The 16069-nt window shown below is 45.4% G+C and overlaps 2 protein-coding genes across 2 annotated transcripts; both read right to left on the bottom strand.

Moving 5' to 3' along the window:
- Nucleotides 1-230: 230 nt before the first annotated feature.
- LOC101769593 (protein NAR1) lies at nt 231-5471 on the bottom strand. The gene is made up of 11 exons (XM_004981725.2): nt 5032-5471; nt 3905-3987; nt 3656-3809; nt 3306-3492; nt 2990-3116; nt 2383-2533; nt 2248-2297; nt 1744-1915; nt 1511-1637; nt 1324-1415; nt 231-735 (listed from the first exon to the last, which is right to left on the bottom strand). Exons 1-11 carry the CDS (start codon nt 5149-5151, stop codon nt 583-585), a joined length of 1416 nt encoding a protein of 471 aa, XP_004981782.1. The 5' UTR covers nt 5152-5471; the 3' UTR covers nt 231-582.
- Nucleotides 5472-9087: 3616 nt separating this feature from the next.
- Nucleotides 9088-15968, bottom strand: LOC101769185 (DExH-box ATP-dependent RNA helicase DExH3). The gene is made up of 19 exons (XM_004981724.3): nt 15649-15968; nt 15399-15553; nt 15198-15285; nt 14802-15041; nt 14569-14664; nt 14262-14450; nt 13969-14128; nt 13742-13872; nt 13441-13611; nt 13092-13364; nt 12747-12941; nt 12065-12268; nt 11798-11867; nt 11560-11708; nt 11045-11353; nt 10891-10950; nt 10585-10737; nt 10379-10489; nt 9088-10149 (listed from the first exon to the last, which is right to left on the bottom strand). The coding sequence occupies exons 1-19, from the start codon at nt 15865-15867 to the stop codon at nt 9652-9654; spliced, it is 3471 nt and encodes a 1156-aa protein (XP_004981781.1). The 5' UTR covers nt 15868-15968; the 3' UTR covers nt 9088-9651.
- Between the last annotated feature and the right edge of the window lie 101 nt (nt 15969-16069).

Here is a 16069-nt window from a genome sequence, read left to right as displayed (position 1 = left end):
AGAAAGAGGATTACCTCACGCTCATGCACACACAGGGCCAACGTAAGATTACAACAAAACAGCTGCACCAACGCTGAATGGCGCGGCAACGCCGCCGCGCAGGGTTCTACTTAATTCTGAAACTCCATCCCAAATCTAAGACAATGGTGCCTCCTTTTACCTCAAGAGTCAAGAAAGGTGTTGGATACTGAACAGCATTCAAATTTGCTCAAAGAATGTAAAGCAGATACTGGGTAACCAAAAGCTCATCTTTTTTTTCTTATACTACTAAAAGGATAATTGGGCCAGACAGTATAAGGTCATCTAGACCTTTCTCGTTCATTTTTACATATTAAAATTTTTAACTATTCTTCCCCTTTGGTAATGTACAACATTACCCAGAAAGCAGCTGAAAAACTATTGCCTAACAAAATTTCTTCGCTTTAAAGATTACAAAAAAGAAACTTTGGCGATGTTTATATTGCTGTGTGATCAATATTCCCTTAGCATGGAGAGGACGCCATGATTGTTCTGTGTGCAAGTCCAAAGTCCCTCCTGGCTCTTGAAGTGCATTGGAATTCCCAGTGCAAAAACGAGCCGTTATCACCAATTCTGTAACTGTGAAGCCACACTCTTCACAACAGGGTGATAATCTGTGTGCAAGTACTTCTTCGCATTCTCTGAACCAGGTTGCCCCAGCCATTCGTCGTATAATCTTTTCGTGATAGGGTTATCGAAAGGATCAGAAATTGATACCTGGTACACAAGATACACAATTAGTGGAAGTGCATAATAACTGACATAAAGTAAACAATTCATGTAGAGCCCTTGCCAAATGACAGCTCGGAAAAACACTCATCAGTTATAACATATTCCCACTTGAGGATAAAATTATGGCAACAAACTGGAGAATAAATAGCATCCTATCCAAAAGAAAACAGAAGGATAAATAACATGGAATAAATGGTCTGCAAGTTAAGAATTGTTCAGCTAATCAAAGCTACTAGAAATTCAATAGCAGCTGTGACAGATGAACAGATGGTTTTACTTTCCCTCTATTGAAAGAGGCAGAATCACAGTATGAGTAGCAAGCTAATGACATTAGACAAAGAAGAAACCCAAAGCCAAAATACAAATGTAGGAGAGAATATAACAGAATAAAAAGTAGATCATCTATTCTAATATGAAAAATTTTGAGTGATGACTAGGGTATATCAACGACAAAGTCTACATGTCTCTGACATGAATGTTGATTACTTTAAGTGAGGTCAAGACAAAGATGCACACTGATAAGCAAGTTGCCTTTTTAACTATACATGAAATATAGTTCAGTTAGTAGCATACATCTTGTGTGTACACACTCTCCAATTGCTGGATAAGTTCCTTGGCAGATTGGCCCTGAACAGGCTTTATTTGGCCTCCCCCATTCAGGCAACCTGCAGAAGAGTAATAAACGCATCATAGAGCATATCAGATCCTACACTCCAGAACTTCCTACAAGTAACTTGCAAAGGCTGTCATAATGCAGTACCTGAAGGACACGCCATAACTTCAATAAAGTGGTATTCACATTTTCCCATCTTAATCTTCCTAACAATATTCTGCAGGTTCCTGAATCCATAACAAAGTGCAAACTTCAAAACAGGTTTGCCCTCCACCTGCTAGCACAAGCAGCATTTGGTAATTGTTATACACATATAATGCAAGTTCACTCTAGTTTGGCAAAAGAGTCGATGGTTTTCTCCATCATGGGAATGAGTTTACCTCCAATGTAATTTCGCGGAAATCTGAATTTCGCAAGGTTCTGAAATCAAGAGGACCCTCTATTTCTCTCTTGTAGATTGCACGTGCAGCATGGCGAAAGACTATTTCTGCATAGCCCCCAGAACCTCCAGAAACCCCATAGAGATGGCCTTCCTCATCAACATTTGTTAGCCTAGGTTATAGTGAGGCAAAATATTTGTCAATTCTGACTTTCTGAGATAAATTAATCAGTGATATAAAAAAACTGTGGTATGGTAGTACACGATAACTCCATGGATTTTCTTTTCTTACAACTAGTTAAAATAAAGAGAACTGTGGTATATTATGGTACTACATGATAATTCCATGGATTTTTTTCCTCACAACAAGTGGTTAAAATAAAGCATATTAAATTTATAGAAAAGAAGTAGCAGCTAAACATATTATGATTAATTAATGCTCCTGCACTTGACAAGATATTTGATGTGTATAGGCACAGAACAAAACACCAAGACATGGACTTACAATCTGTCCAAGGAAGATTCCTCTAGTGTCTTGAAATCGATAGATTTGGACTGCACAAACACATAAATCATACTGAGTGTCTCCCTACTTTTTCATATTCACCGTACAGGCAAGAATAAGAATCAAGTTAGCAACCTGTATCAGGTCTAATACTTCACCAGTAGTCAGTACTGAATCCACCTCTGTGACTTCTTTACCATCTACTGAGAAAACAAAATCATCCCGGACAGCTTCTAGCTTCTTATCATAGCATGGCATCACAGTAACATGATAGACATCATATGGCCTACATAGCCAAAAAAAAAAAGGTTGAAAATGTCATATACTAGAAAGTAGAAACTAACAATATATAAAGAACAGTGATTGTTTCAAAATAATTAGTGATCTTCAGGAAATGGAGGACATTTGCTTACTCAACTGAATACAAGAAGATTATGAAGTGGACTTGGTCACTCGATCTAAATTTATGAAAGGGAAGGAGGAACCAGCCTCTGCTATTTTTGACAACACATTTTTTAGAGTTTTGGTTTAGGTTTTCTTAAAACAAAAATTACAACGATCAGTGGGAAGCATGCAGTCAACTCTCATTAACTCGTATCAACATTCTTTAAAAACAACAAATACATCACTTATGGTATTATAACTTTTGCAAACATAGTACTGCCAAGTTGTATCGCAGAATTTGTGTGACCGTAGGAACAATTGATTTCAAGATCTATCCAGATCAGAGGCAAATACTCACTTGAGACCTAGTTTTTCAACCACATGGTGCTTAATAGCTGCACCAATCGCCTGTTGAGGGCTCTTTACAGATGAGATATAAGGTAGGATATATGAACCAAGAGTCTTTTCAGCATAGCATATCCAACCTGCAAGAGGAAGAGGTGTTAAACACATATTTTGTGAACAAATCCCGTACTTATTTCTAAAGAAAATGCAGAAAAAGATAGTACCAGACCATTAGTATTATGTATGCAACGTCACCGCATTTTGAAACCCAAAGTACATTACATAAGTATTCATATGTCATGTTCCCAACTTCCCAACAAAAATTTTACCTGGGCATGCAGATGAAATCATTGGAAGACTGGCTCCAGCTTCTTGGCCACTAGATGATTGGTTTTTCTGATAACGTGATACAAATTCATTGCAAGCTTCAATAAGGGATAGGTCTCTACTAGAGCTTGTGTCATAAACGGCCTTTACGCCCATCGATTTGAACAAAGCAGTAAGTTTTCTGAGAACCTGAAATTAAAGAAGTTACATTCTGCTTTAGTTATCATAATTAAAGTGCAAGCTTACAGTACTTTTTGACCACAATGGCTTGTGGGAAACATTTACAAGGGCATACGAGCCAGGGTGATGCTTCTGACAGGGGAATGGATATGGGAAACCCATGATTAATTACCTGTGATTGAGAAAGACCGAAGAATGCAGCTAGTGATGCTCTTGACTGGGGAGACACAGATACAATAACAGTTTTGCCAGAGTTTATGCGAGCAATGAAGTCACCCAAGCTTTGCTTCTCCAGCATAACCGTCTCTGCTGATGTTATACAACCACTAAGATAAAAATGTAACAATCAGCATTCATTGAGTTTGAGCATGTTACTTACTTTAGAACTGGTTTGAAGAGTGAAAAACAGAAATGAAAAAACCTGCATGCCAAACAGTCTTTTAGCGAAATCTTGACTGCTTCCTCTGGAGGCTTTGTGCTCACCGTATTTTCCTTTTGTTTGATCTGTAGAATTTCATTGTCAGGAATATGGGGGATGGTGTGCAGAAAGGCAGTAGACAAGGAATGGAATTGCTTTATGAAGATCCAATGGCGCAGATGTGAAGCTGATTATAATCAGAAATGTACACGGGTATCTAGTTATCTACTTAGCCCTTTCAAAGTGGTAGGTTGTTGGCAAAAATGTGGAAGGTTTCATTCAGTAGGCTGTAACACTTTTCCTAACTGATCTGATAGAAGTAGAATAAAGCTAGAAATTTTTCAGAACATGTTGTACATGTCCTGCAACATACAAACAATCCTTTTTGCCTAGATGCAAATTATAGACAAGCTGCGCTACCAGAGCCTATTACGCAACAAGTAGGGGCAAGTATGGTGCTCAGGTTTTTTTGTGCATGGTACAACTTTGCCTAGCTTTCTTGTTTGCATCTAAAAAGCAGATACTGATCTTTCAGCTTGATGGGACATGGGTTTTAGTGCAAAAGGGAAGCAAACGTACTAGGTTAGTCCTTCAGTGCAAAACATAGAATGACCATTGAATTAAAGAATGAACATGAGTACTTCTGATAATCTGAAGACGCCATGTCTGCTCATTACAGGCCATAATTTGCTTCCGACCCACTGAAGCACGTTTATAAGACATAGTTGGACAAAATAACACTTGATGCTATAATTATCAATCTATAATATATAGATTTTGAAGAAAAAAACATTTATTAAGAGTTAAACTATAGCTAACTCGATTTTTGTCCTTCGTATTTTATTCCACAGAAGCAAACATGAGAACACAAATCAATTTCATTTCCCGTTCCTTCATCCTCCCTTCTAAGTATTTGCTATTTGCCATGTCTTTGCCTGCTGAGCACGGCCTACAGCCTACTGCTCGACGCCACTACACAATCATATTGGGAATATTGATCGCGCAAATCACCGTCTAAAGTTTAAAACAAATATCGCGGGTGAGCTCAAACTGCACTCAGCCGGTGCATATATCCGGACACCAAGACTAGGGTAATCAACGAAACCAGGCGGAGAGGGCGGTGTCAGTACCTGGAGGCGGCGGGCGGCGGAGGAATTCTTGTTGAGGGAGATGACGCAGTCCTGCGAGGGGGCGATGAAGTCGTTGAGATCCGACGCCTGCAGCGCCGGCGAGAACCTGCTCGACGACATCGCGGGCCGGGCGGCCCCAACCGGCTCCCCGAGCGTGCGGGGTAGTCTTCTCCGCCTCCGGGACGAGAGGAACAAATCCGCCCTGCCTAGCTCGAGGACGAGCAGCGGGGCGCCGGCCAAGCCGTATAGCCGCTACGCGGCGGCGGCTGCCTCGCTGAGAAGCACGGGAGACGCGAGGCGAGGGTGAAGCAGGCAGGCGGCGCAGCCGAAGCAGGTGGCTGGCGGCGAGGCGCGGCGGTGGATTGGTTAGGCGGCGGCACGGTAAGGCCCGAGGGCTTCGTGTTGTTCCGGGCTTCTAGTTCGAGCTGGTTGGTCAAACAGGCCACACGACACGACTCAGAAAAATGGCAAGCGGCAAAATGGAAACGTCGGTTCAGAGTAAAATGGACTTTTTTCGTAATAAAACGAGAAAACAAATTCCGATAATAAGTTAAAAAAAAGTCTAAAGTGTAATTTGAATTTGAATTAAAATTTTGAAAAAGGGGTATATTTTTGCAGGATCAAAAACGTGTTCTGGAAAAGTTTGGCCTAAAAGTACAAGCACATTGTTATGTACCATGTGCCTGTTTGTTTTAGCTTTTCTGAGTAGCGATTCTTTGAAATCTAGCTACTCTGAAAAGCTGTTGTCCACAGAATCTGCTAGTAAGAGAAGCAGAGTGTTTGACAACCTGATTTTTTTTTATGGACAGGGAGCTCGATGCCGGGGTGGTGCTCGGCGGCCGGCAGCACTAACGGGTTAAATCCTTGGGCGGAGGGGCCATGGCCGGTGTCAACAGGAGGTGGAGGGGCCGGTGACGGGGCCACACCACCACCGGTAGCACGCGCAGGTCAACGTGTGGGAGAAGGAGGCCGGCGGAGGGGCTGATGGCGGTGCGTGGACCGGCCGGGAGGGGCTGCCGGCAGGACGGGGAGGGGCCGGCAGCACCGCCCAGGAGGGACGAGCGGAAGGGCGCGGAGGGATGAACGGGTGCTGGTTTTTGCGGGAGCACCCGTCCCGATTCTTAGGTCACGTTGTAATTCCGCTCGAGAAAAAATCTGATTCCTATGGAATCGAACAAGAATTGGGGGCTTTGTTCGATTTTTTCCACTAGAATCCGACACAAAATCGGAAACAAACACGCCCCCATGCGGTAGGAGTCCCGAAATTTTCAGGCAGGCTCTTAGATTCTAGAAGGCAACATTAGAATAAAGATGAACAAACTCGGATGATGTTGTTCCGATAAGAATAAGATAAGGAGGAGGAGAAGATAGATATCGATTCCTCCTCGCTGTAAAGTGTAAACAACTCCTTGCTGATGCGCCATATGATGGTGCAGTCATGTGACACTGCCAATAGAAAAATAGCAGAACCTAATAGAGGCAACCAGGTAAACCAGCAGCAGCAGCATGATATCCTCCACGGCTCCCTACAAATTGGAGCGGAGAAAGCGACCCGTGAGAACCTCAGGTCCCCTCAGCTCGAGCGAGGCATAAACAAAGCACACAAGACGATGGACGTGGCAGCTCCGGGTCGCGCCTTCCAAATCGGTGGGGGCCAGGCTGTCAAAAGAAAAAAAGGTCGAGGCTCGTGAATCTGTTCAGCTCGTCTTAGGTTTGATTCGATTCGATTCCTGAACGAGTCAAGCTCGAGCCTACTCAAAGCTCGTGAGCTCGAGATCGAAGACTCGATTTCTAAATGAGCCAAGCTCAAACCTAACTCAAAGCTCGAGTAAGTTCATGCACTACGATTGACCATGACCTATGAGGTGTATACATATCTTTACCTATTATTAAAGCAAGTAACGTTTCTGCCTGGATTTTTCGTCCGTCGGGCTATTTTTCAAAAAAAACCCTCACATTTCGTGATATCAACCCGCAGTCCAATTTTGAGTATAGGGGGGCTCGAGTGGAAAAAATAGGAAAACGAGGGATTAAAGCGAAAAGAGTTCCGCTCCCTCGTTTCCCTCCCCTCCCTCGGGGGATCGAGATCCGCCGCACTCCGTCCGGCTCCGGTCCCGTCCCTCGGGGGATCTAGACACCGCCGCTCCGTCCGGCCCTCCACCCAGCTCCCTCGTTCCCCTCCCCTTCCTCCGCCGCCCTCCCTCTAGGGATCTAGCCGCCGCCGCTCCGTCTGGCCCTCCACCCCATGTCCACCGACAACCTCCCGCCATCCTCCGACATCGACGTCATCATCCTCCGTCGACTTCCCGCCGCTGCTCCGTCCGGATCCGGGGCCTGCGGTCGGTTCCCACCTTCGCCCTCCTCCCCATGTCCATCGACGACCTCCCCTCGTCCTCCGACATCGACGCCATCATCCTCCGTCGACATCCCGCCGCCGTTCCGTCCAAATCCGGGGCATGCGGCCGTTTCCCACCTTCGCCCTCCACCCTATGTCCACCGACGACCTTCCGCCATCCTCCGACATCGACGCCATCATCATCTTCAGGGACCCGCGCGACGCCGACCGTGTCGACCCGGTAATGGCCAGCGCATCCTCGAGGCGGCAGCGAAGCGGGCAGCGATTGGAGTGGAGGCTAGACTGCCACGAGAGCTCGCTTCCGATTCGGATCGGAATCGAGGCTGAGTCGGGGCCAGACTGCCAGGAGAGTTCGCTGCTGAACCGGATCGAAATCGAGGCCGACTTGGATCGGAATCGAGGTTGCGTTCTTGCCTGTATACATAGCTGCGGGGTTGGGCATCTTCGACGTGTTTGTGCCAGACTGCCAGGAGCCCAGGTCCTCCTCGCCGTCGAGAAACTGCTCTGCAACACGCGCATAGATCACCTCCATCGACGCCAACAGCTCGTGTGCCCTAGCGTGTTCGGCTTCTTACTCTACTTCCACAAAAGGTACGTACCATCGACGCCAACAGCTCGTCGTGTACCCTATAAATTCTGTCAAGCTATTTGCTCTCTCTGAATTTTTGCATAAATCATCAACTGCTACATAATTGATGAGGTTACTAGGAACATCCCCTTTGAGGATGGAACTCCGCCTCGCCCAACCCTTGGTCCCGGGGTCGGATGCGCCCGACCCCTTGGTCCCGGGGTCGGATGCGCTCGACCCCTTGAGGGTGGAACTCCGCCTCGCCCGACCCCGAGTGAAGCTCCGCCTCGCCCGACCCTGAGTCCTGGGGTCGGGAGTGTCCGACCCCTAAGCGGAACGTTGGAGTAGTCCGAGGCGAAGTCGAATCCGACGCGTAGTCGAACTCGAACTGGTTGACTTTGAACGTCTCCTCCTCCTCCACTTCCAGGAGGAGGCTCCCGCCCGTCGAGAATGGCCACGGCCACGACGGCGCGGCCGTCACCTCCAGGAGGTCCTCATGTCCACCGACGACATCCCACCGTCCTCCAACGTCGACGCCATCATCCTCCGATTCTTACGCCACTTCAGGGACCCGCGCGACGCCAGCCGTGTCGACCAGGTAATGGCCACCGCATCCTCGAGGCGACAGCGAAGCGGGCAGCGATTGGAGTGGAGGCCAGACTGCCAGGAGAGCTCGCTTCAGAGGTCCTCACCAAATAAGTACTTGTCGAGCAACCTGTAGAGGGACACAATTCCTGCAACGATTGCAAGTCTTACTCGCCTCAGCTTTTTGTAAGTTTTCTGAGCATTCCTCATGCCAGTTTTGTGAATGTGTGGGATAACTGTTGTTGACATTTATTATTTCTATTTCAAATAGGTGATTCTCCTGCAAACAAAAAAACACACTTTCTAAATGGTATGCCTTGATTGCTGTACTTGGAAACATATGGATTTCCTTGCTGTCTGCTTGCTGTCAGGGAAGAAGAGCATTGATGGGAAATATGTAAAGATAGACAAGAAAAGTGTCCCTGATGGTAATTAAAGTGACAAAAAGTTTTAATTGGGAAAATTACTTCCTTATGTCTGAAAAATACTCCATTGATTGTTTTCGATTATTTATTTGTGCTAAGCTTGATGGGCAACATTGGGCACATAGAGCGCAGGTCTTGCAAATGAAAATTCTTGTTCAAAGTTCAAAAATGGTACGAACAAACGTATAATAACGTGACAGCAAGTAATGACCCGTAGCAACGCACAGGCATTTCTACTAGTATATACTCTAATTGTCTTGTCTAACTGTAGCGTGCAAATATCAACGTCTACAAGTAATGCAATGACTCTAGTCCAATTACTATATTAACTTTATTGAACTATGTTTATGAATGATATGAATCTCAAGGCTCGTGAATTGCTCGTGGTTGACTCATATAAGCTCGACTCGAGATCGGCTCGATCATAAACGAGCCAAGCTTGAGCCTAGCTCTAAGCTCGGATGGTTTTGAGACTCAGCTCGAGCTCGGCTTGATGCTCTAACAAGCTCAAGCTTGAGGCGTTGAGCTCGCTCGAGCTCGGCTCGTTTACAGTCCTAGTGGGGGTGCGACCCGGCCGCTGCTGCGTCATGGGCGACTCACGCGAGAATGCGAGATCATGTTGAGTGTGACGAATCTGTGCGTGCGCGCGCGACCAAACGTACACCAAGATCTTTCCGCCCAAAAGATCACCGTCTCCTGGAGTTGTTCTTCGAGTGCCGCCTCGGCCTCGTGAGCAGCTTCAGCATGCTGTCCGTCAGGTCCAGCGGCGAGGAGTCGTCGCCCTCGTCCTGCGGCTTCACGCCGGAGGTCTGCGTCAGCCACGCGAGCGCCTCGATGGCCGCGTCCCGCTCCGCCAGCTGCTTGTTCCGCTTCGGCTTCCCCACGAACTGCATCCCCTTGAACTCCACCATGGCCCGGAACTCGTTCGTCTTGAGGTGCTTCGTCTTGTACTTGGGCGGGGTGTGCCCCGCGCGCATCAGCAGCGTCTGCAGCAGGCTCTTGGGGTTCATCCCATCCTTGATCAGGCTGCTCTTGCCCTCCTCCTCGGGGCTCTGGAGCTTGGCCCGGCTCGTCTCGCGCCCGAACACGAACCGCCCCTCGCATAGGTCGCCGGCGGTGAGCTCCTGCGCGGCGTATAGGATGTACTTGCCTTCCTTGTGGATGTCAAAGTTCGGGTCTTCAAGCTGGAGTTGAGTACATTGTCAGATCACACAAGTACACAATACATAACATAGGCAGCTAGACAAGGTTCACCCAAACAAACACAGACCCAGGCTCAACTACTGTCTATTTTGGCACGTACTGCGAAGTTTTCTACTGCACTCGTTATTTGCGAACCCAGCAATGGAAATGCCTGATGAAAATGTACCAAATTCCTTTGAGGTGTAAAACTTCACTGAGTGCACGACTTACCTTCTTCTGTATAAGTTTATCAAGTTCTTCTCTAAGTTGCAAGTAGCATTCGGAAAGGCTGGGATCCATAAAGAAATCAATGTACCCATCGAGCATCTTCAAGTGCCCAGCCTATAACATGTGAGTTAGAAGGCAAGCCATACAAAATAGTAACATAAACACAAAATTACATGAGAAACACAATCAGTTAAGACCAGAAAATGTACCATGCTTCCTTTTGCAACAGCACCACCAAATAAGATCAGTATGGAGTCTGATACTCCGGTTGAATCACGGATGAAGACAGCATTCACCTTCACCTTCTCACCAAAGACCAACCATGGATATGGGATGGTCTGGTACTTTGCATTCACTGAATTCTGAATTAAGAATAATGTCAAATTTTCAGTCTAAGAGATCATAATAACAGTTTGGTACAATCTCTAAATGTCTAAACGAGGCACCACTAGCCCCCTTCATAGGGCAGTACAGATGAGCATTTGGATTTTGGAGACTGTCTGGTATGCACTTACAGCATAAAGAAGAACTTGGCCATCATCCATGGTCTTAAAGGACATTGAGTTTTCTCGATGCTGCAAAGGCAAGATTAAAAAAATCAGTTAAACTGTCAAGTCTGGCCTCTATCAAAACAGAAATCTATAGTAAAATTGTCAATAGCTGTTTTACCACAACAGATGCTATCCCAGGAAAAAGCCCAGAACATATGATGCCACGGACCAATGATTGATTATGGCTCAAACTGTTATTTATATTTGCATCAGAGTCTATCAAACCAGAATCCTTTAAAATATAGCTGAATTGCTTCCGAAGTGAGTGAATAGCTTGTAGTGTTTGAGCAGAAAGGAAATTTCTCCAACAGTATTCATAAGCAGACCCTTCTCTCTCTGCATCCTTCCATCCTTCATAAGCCCGAACAAGGGCCATATGGTCACTATAATCCTTTGCTGAGAATCTTGATTTCGCAGTTCCTGCCAACTAATATATAAAGTAGGATATCAAGGTCTTATCTGCACTAAAAATAAGCTTATTGCTCAACAGAAAATATCATGATGCATTTTCAGTACTAAATATCCCTTACATTTTCTCATAAAACTTTTTAAAAAATAAAAAATATAAAGAATCAATTCACAACCAATACCAGTCACTAATATAAAGTCAAGCAGTGGAAATCAAAGGCTTACATCCTTCTTGTCCTGTGGCAACAGGAAAGGATCCCGAACACTCAGTCCAGCGACTACAGTAAGTATAGGATCTATGCAGCGAAAAACTGAGCCCATTATAAGCATCTTTCCCAGTTTCGGATCAACTGGAAGCATGGAAAGGTAACGTCCTACAAAGTCATAAGGAAATATTAACTCTCAGTGCTAAAATATTGCTGCAGACCTCAGTTCTTGCAGGGAAGCAACAGATAAGGCATACCAAGATCAGTAAGGTTCTCATTTCCATCTAATGCGCCAATCATCTTCAGGAATTCCACTGCATTTTGGACCTACACATTTATCAAGTATAAGTGGAAAGGATTGAAAATCGAAAGAGAATCCTTTACTGCCTACTTGACACATTTATTCTTTACATACTGTGTAAATGCCCCTAAAAAGAGTTAGTTAATATGCCACTAATCCAGTGGGCACGAAGACAGAGAAAAATGGGGCTATTGTAATGTCAAAGTACAATTTAAACACATACAGCTAGTGGTTCAGGAGGCTGTAAAGCAGCTGATAGGAACTCTCCGATGCTGCCAACTTGCAAACTTTTTATCTGCAAACATAATGAATTCAAAGGAGTTCTAAGAAGCTCCGGAAGCTGATATTCTGCGAATGCATCGTACACACATCTAGGATAAAGATGATAGCATTCTCCAGGTTGCACACGGCCAGCTCTGCCCCTCCTCTGCATTAAGATAATGGAGAGACTGAGAATCATCGTGATTCACAAATATGAATGGTTGGTACTGTAAACATGGGAACAGTTTGTGATCATATGTGTATCAAGAGGTTAGGATCGAATTTTATTCACTGTTAAAATTTCTCTCAATTATTACTTTGTTATTAATCCTTTTAATTCTAACCAGTGACAAATTTATATTGGCTACTGAATCAGAACTAAAGAACACATTGACTCAAGACAGGTTTGTGTGAGAAAGAGACACATGCAGGTGGTTGATAGGGAATTAAGGACCGTTGTAATTAAACAGACTAAGATAATCCCAGATGTCAAAGCTGAATAAATAAGTCTTATAGTCTGGATGTTACAAATGGAGCAAAGTTCTTCAAGTTGGGACTATAATTGAACAGAAGCCTCAAAAAATATGAATTAAAGAAAGGATCTACTGGTGAAAGATGAGACAGCAAGGAAGCTAAGCACTCACCTGCCGGGCAGAAGCTCTTGAAATCCATGAGGGGAGTAAGCAGGGGGTATTGTTCAGAGCATCATATGTAGTTTCCTTTGCTTTACCACAATCCACAACAAAAACGATATCATTTATTGTAATACTTGCTTCTGCCATGTTTGTGGCTAGGACTACCTTCCGAACATTAGGAGGTGCCTTCTCAAAAATTAGCCTCTGTGACCAACGATATACAGACATACACGCGAATTAGACTTGTGAAATACAGAAGGGATGCTTACAAAAACAAAGATCAACCAACTAATAGACAAGATTATATATGCATTTAAAGAACATCACCATGATATGCCAGATTATAACAACTACCTGCTCAGCAGTAGCCATAGAACCATGGCATGCAAGCAGCAAAACCCTGTTTGGATCACCTAACAACGGATGTGCTTTCAGTTGATCCTTCAAGCAACTAATATCATCCCATCCAGTCATGAAAACTAAAACAGCACCAGGTCGCTCTTTGCGACATATGTGGCACAGAACCGCCTCTATGAGGTTGAACCCAATGCAATCAGGATTCCAATTTGCTAGAGAATCTCGCGTCCTGGAACCATATGTCTCAAAGCTTGAATTTTTTAGGGCATCCTGCATAGTACATTAACAGTATATGAAGAGTGTTGAGCATGAATTGCATTCATTGACCTCTGTTTTGAATAAGTACCTCGACAAGTGTAGTGATTTGATTTTTCCTTTTTCTAGGCAGCAGCTGCCTCTGAGTTTTCCAGACTTTATCTTGGCCATAATCATCAAGTTGATTGCTTGAAGTCAACTTGTAGCCCGACCTCTCCAATATATCTTCCAGAAAATGTGCCCTCACTGGATGCGTGAATCCCTGAATTGGCATTCAAGAGAACAACATAAGTGTAAGATCAGTGCAGCTTTGTCAGAGTTATTGAAGGCGGAAAAAAGTACAATCCATACAGTAAATGAGATGATTTAGGTACAAAAGCACACTAACTCACAGGAATGTGGATAGTTGGTGCCCCTCCAAAATAACTAGAGAACAGTTCCGCATTTAGAGTAGCACTCATCAATATCAACCTCAAATCACGGCGCCGTGATAATAGATCTTTCAGTACAATCAACAGGAAATCTGCAAAACCAATGCAATAACAGAACAATTGTTATCGCTGAATATAGGTAGAACCTCAATGAAGTGAAAGGGAACAATACCAATATGGTACCTAACCTTCATTCATGCCCCTTTCATGTATTTCATCAACAAATACATGAGTCACGCCATTCAAGTTTCGGTCACTCAGCAATCGTCTTAGTAAAATGCCGCTGGTGCAGAAAAGCAAATGTGTGTCTTTTCCCTTCATTCCCTCCAGTCGAACTTTATAGCCAACCTATTAAAAAAGCTAGTATCGTATGCACATACAACGGAGAGAACTAGTAAGGACTTTTGTCCTTATTCCTTACACATATTACAAATGATTTACAGTAGCAAAATTGACAAAAATAAAATTTGAATGAACTTACCGATTCACCAAGGTTCTCTCCTCTCTCAGTGGATACTCTTTCTGCAACTGCCATTGCAGATATCCTTCGTGGCTGTGTACAAATTATGTTACAAAAGGCCCCTCGGCCAGACTCTATTTCCGCCTCCAATACAAATTGAGGCAGCTGTGTTGTTTTCCCACATCCTGTCTCCCCAGAAATTACTATAACCTGGCATTGGACAAGGGTGCCGGAGAATTAATAAAAAAAGGTTATAATGATGGATTCAAAGGGTTCGTATGGGCTCGTAGTCATATGTCTCTCCAGGACATTTCACAAGCTTGCATACCTGATTGCGTGCAATGGCTGCTAGGAGCCTTTCTTTGTCCTTGTATGCTGGAAGCGATTTCCGAAACTCTAACATCTTAACACCTTCAGGTGATTCCTGTTTCACAAGTACACCATGAGATTGTTACAAGACAGCAAGCGCAGAGCTATGAATGCTGCAGAAGGCTTTCAAATTACCCCCCGTCTTTCCCAAACATGATTACAGGAATATGATGCGTATGAAGCATGTCACACCTGCCAACTTCTCTGAAAATTGCGCATTCGAATGCTCTTCCTCTGAAGTATCTTCTCCATGACTGACCTATCAAGCAGAGAATCATGCTGCTCGTCCAGGTTCACATTGTCAGCTTTCCCAGCCGCCTCAGAACCACTTTCCGTGTTGCCACCGCTTTTATCCAGTGACAAGAGTGCACGGTCTAGATGCTCCTGCACAAGACCTTCAACTCTCCTCTGCAAGCTCAGCGGGATCACCACCTGTTTGTTTCCACAATAAGTAAATCATAAACACCCCTTTTCGACGCGAGTTGGAGCCCCATTTCCATTACAGATAATTACAAACACCCCATAAGCACTAGCAATTTGAAATGCAAGTAAGACATACGATCTTGTTGCTGAATTGCATAGACAAACCTCTCTTTGCGGCCGCTTGTCATCTAGGTCCGGCCTGTAGTTTGGCAGTGGGACCTTGCTCGCGACGATAACCCTCCCGTACGTCTGACTGCCATTCCACACCCCCACCAAAACATCATTCACATCATGAAGTTTCGATTATTTTTTCAACAAGTGCGTGGAGAAATGATAGCCAGAAGCTGGGAAATGACAGCACGAAACCTGTAGAGCCCCATTCTCTTGGCGAGGTTGGCGATCTGGTCATAGTCCCGGCGGTCCCTCCGGTCCCTGGAGATGATCTCCTGCTCCTCGGCGTTGCGCTGCAGCATGCTCAGCTTCCATCTCCACTCGTCTATGTTCGCCACCGACGACGACGGCTGCGCGTGGCGATCGGAATTGAGTCAGCAAACACGGAAAACCAGTCACACAAAGGTATAATCCGTGCGCCTGCGGCGCTGGATGTAGCACGAACCCGGAGGTCCTCGTACTCGTGGTCGTACTCGTCATCGGAGAACTGCTCGACGGCGCGGCCCCCGCCGGGGAAGCTGCAGAAGGAGCGGCGGGAGAAGCCATTATTGAGGCGGTGGGGGTGGAGGAGGAGAGCCGCGAGAGAGATAGGCGGCGGGCGGCTGGGTGCGTTGGGAAGTGGGACGAGGAGGATGCCCAGCCCGCGGCGCAGGCCGCGGCGCATGCTACCCTTGGCTTGTTAGCTCTATTGAGGCGGCGGCGGCGGCATGGTAGGAGGAGGGGAGCTCAGGGAGGCCGGCGTTGGGGAAGGAGAGGAAGCAGAGGAACACGCGCCGGTGGGCTCGTCCTCCTAGCCCTTAAGATTTTGGGCTGAAAGGTTCGTGTTCTCTCTCGTGGGCTTTGCGGTAATAGCATGGGCTCTTCTC

Source organism: Setaria italica, chromosome IX (assembly GCF_000263155.2).
Source record: "Setaria italica strain Yugu1 chromosome IX, Setaria_italica_v2.0, whole genome shotgun sequence".
NCBI classification, from domain to species: Eukaryota; Viridiplantae; Streptophyta; class Magnoliopsida; order Poales; family Poaceae; genus Setaria; species Setaria italica.
This window is presented reverse-complemented; position numbering and strand designations above follow the sequence as displayed.

What these genes read in the sequence shown, in the direction of transcription:
- LOC101769185 (XM_004981724.3), bottom strand. Translation starts at nt 15,867, where the DNA reads ATGCGCCGCGGCCTGCGCCGCGGGCTGGGCATCCTCCTCGTCCCACTT. An exon ending in ATTTTCAGAGAAGTTGGCAG is followed by an intron (nt 14,665 to 14,801) that starts GTGTGACATGCT and finishes CTTGTGAAACAG; the next exon opens with GAATCACCTGAAGGTGTTAA. An exon ending in AAATCACTACACTTGTCGAG is followed by an intron (nt 13,365 to 13,440) that starts GTACTTATTCAA and finishes TGTACTATGCAG; the next exon opens with GATGCCCTAAAAAATTCAAG.
- LOC101769593 (XM_004981725.2), bottom strand. Translation starts at nt 5,151, where the DNA reads ATGTCGTCGAGCAGGTTCTCGCCGGCGCTGCAGGCGTCGGATCTCAAC. An exon ending in AAAGACTGTTTGGCATGCAG is followed by an intron (nt 3,810 to 3,904) that starts GTTTTTTCATTT and finishes TTTTTATCTTAG; the next exon opens with TGGTTGTATAACATCAGCAG. An exon ending in GTTGAAAAACTAGGTCTCAA is followed by an intron (nt 2,534 to 2,989) that starts GTGAGTATTTGC and finishes TTGGCTATGTAG; the next exon opens with GCCATATGATGTCTATCATG.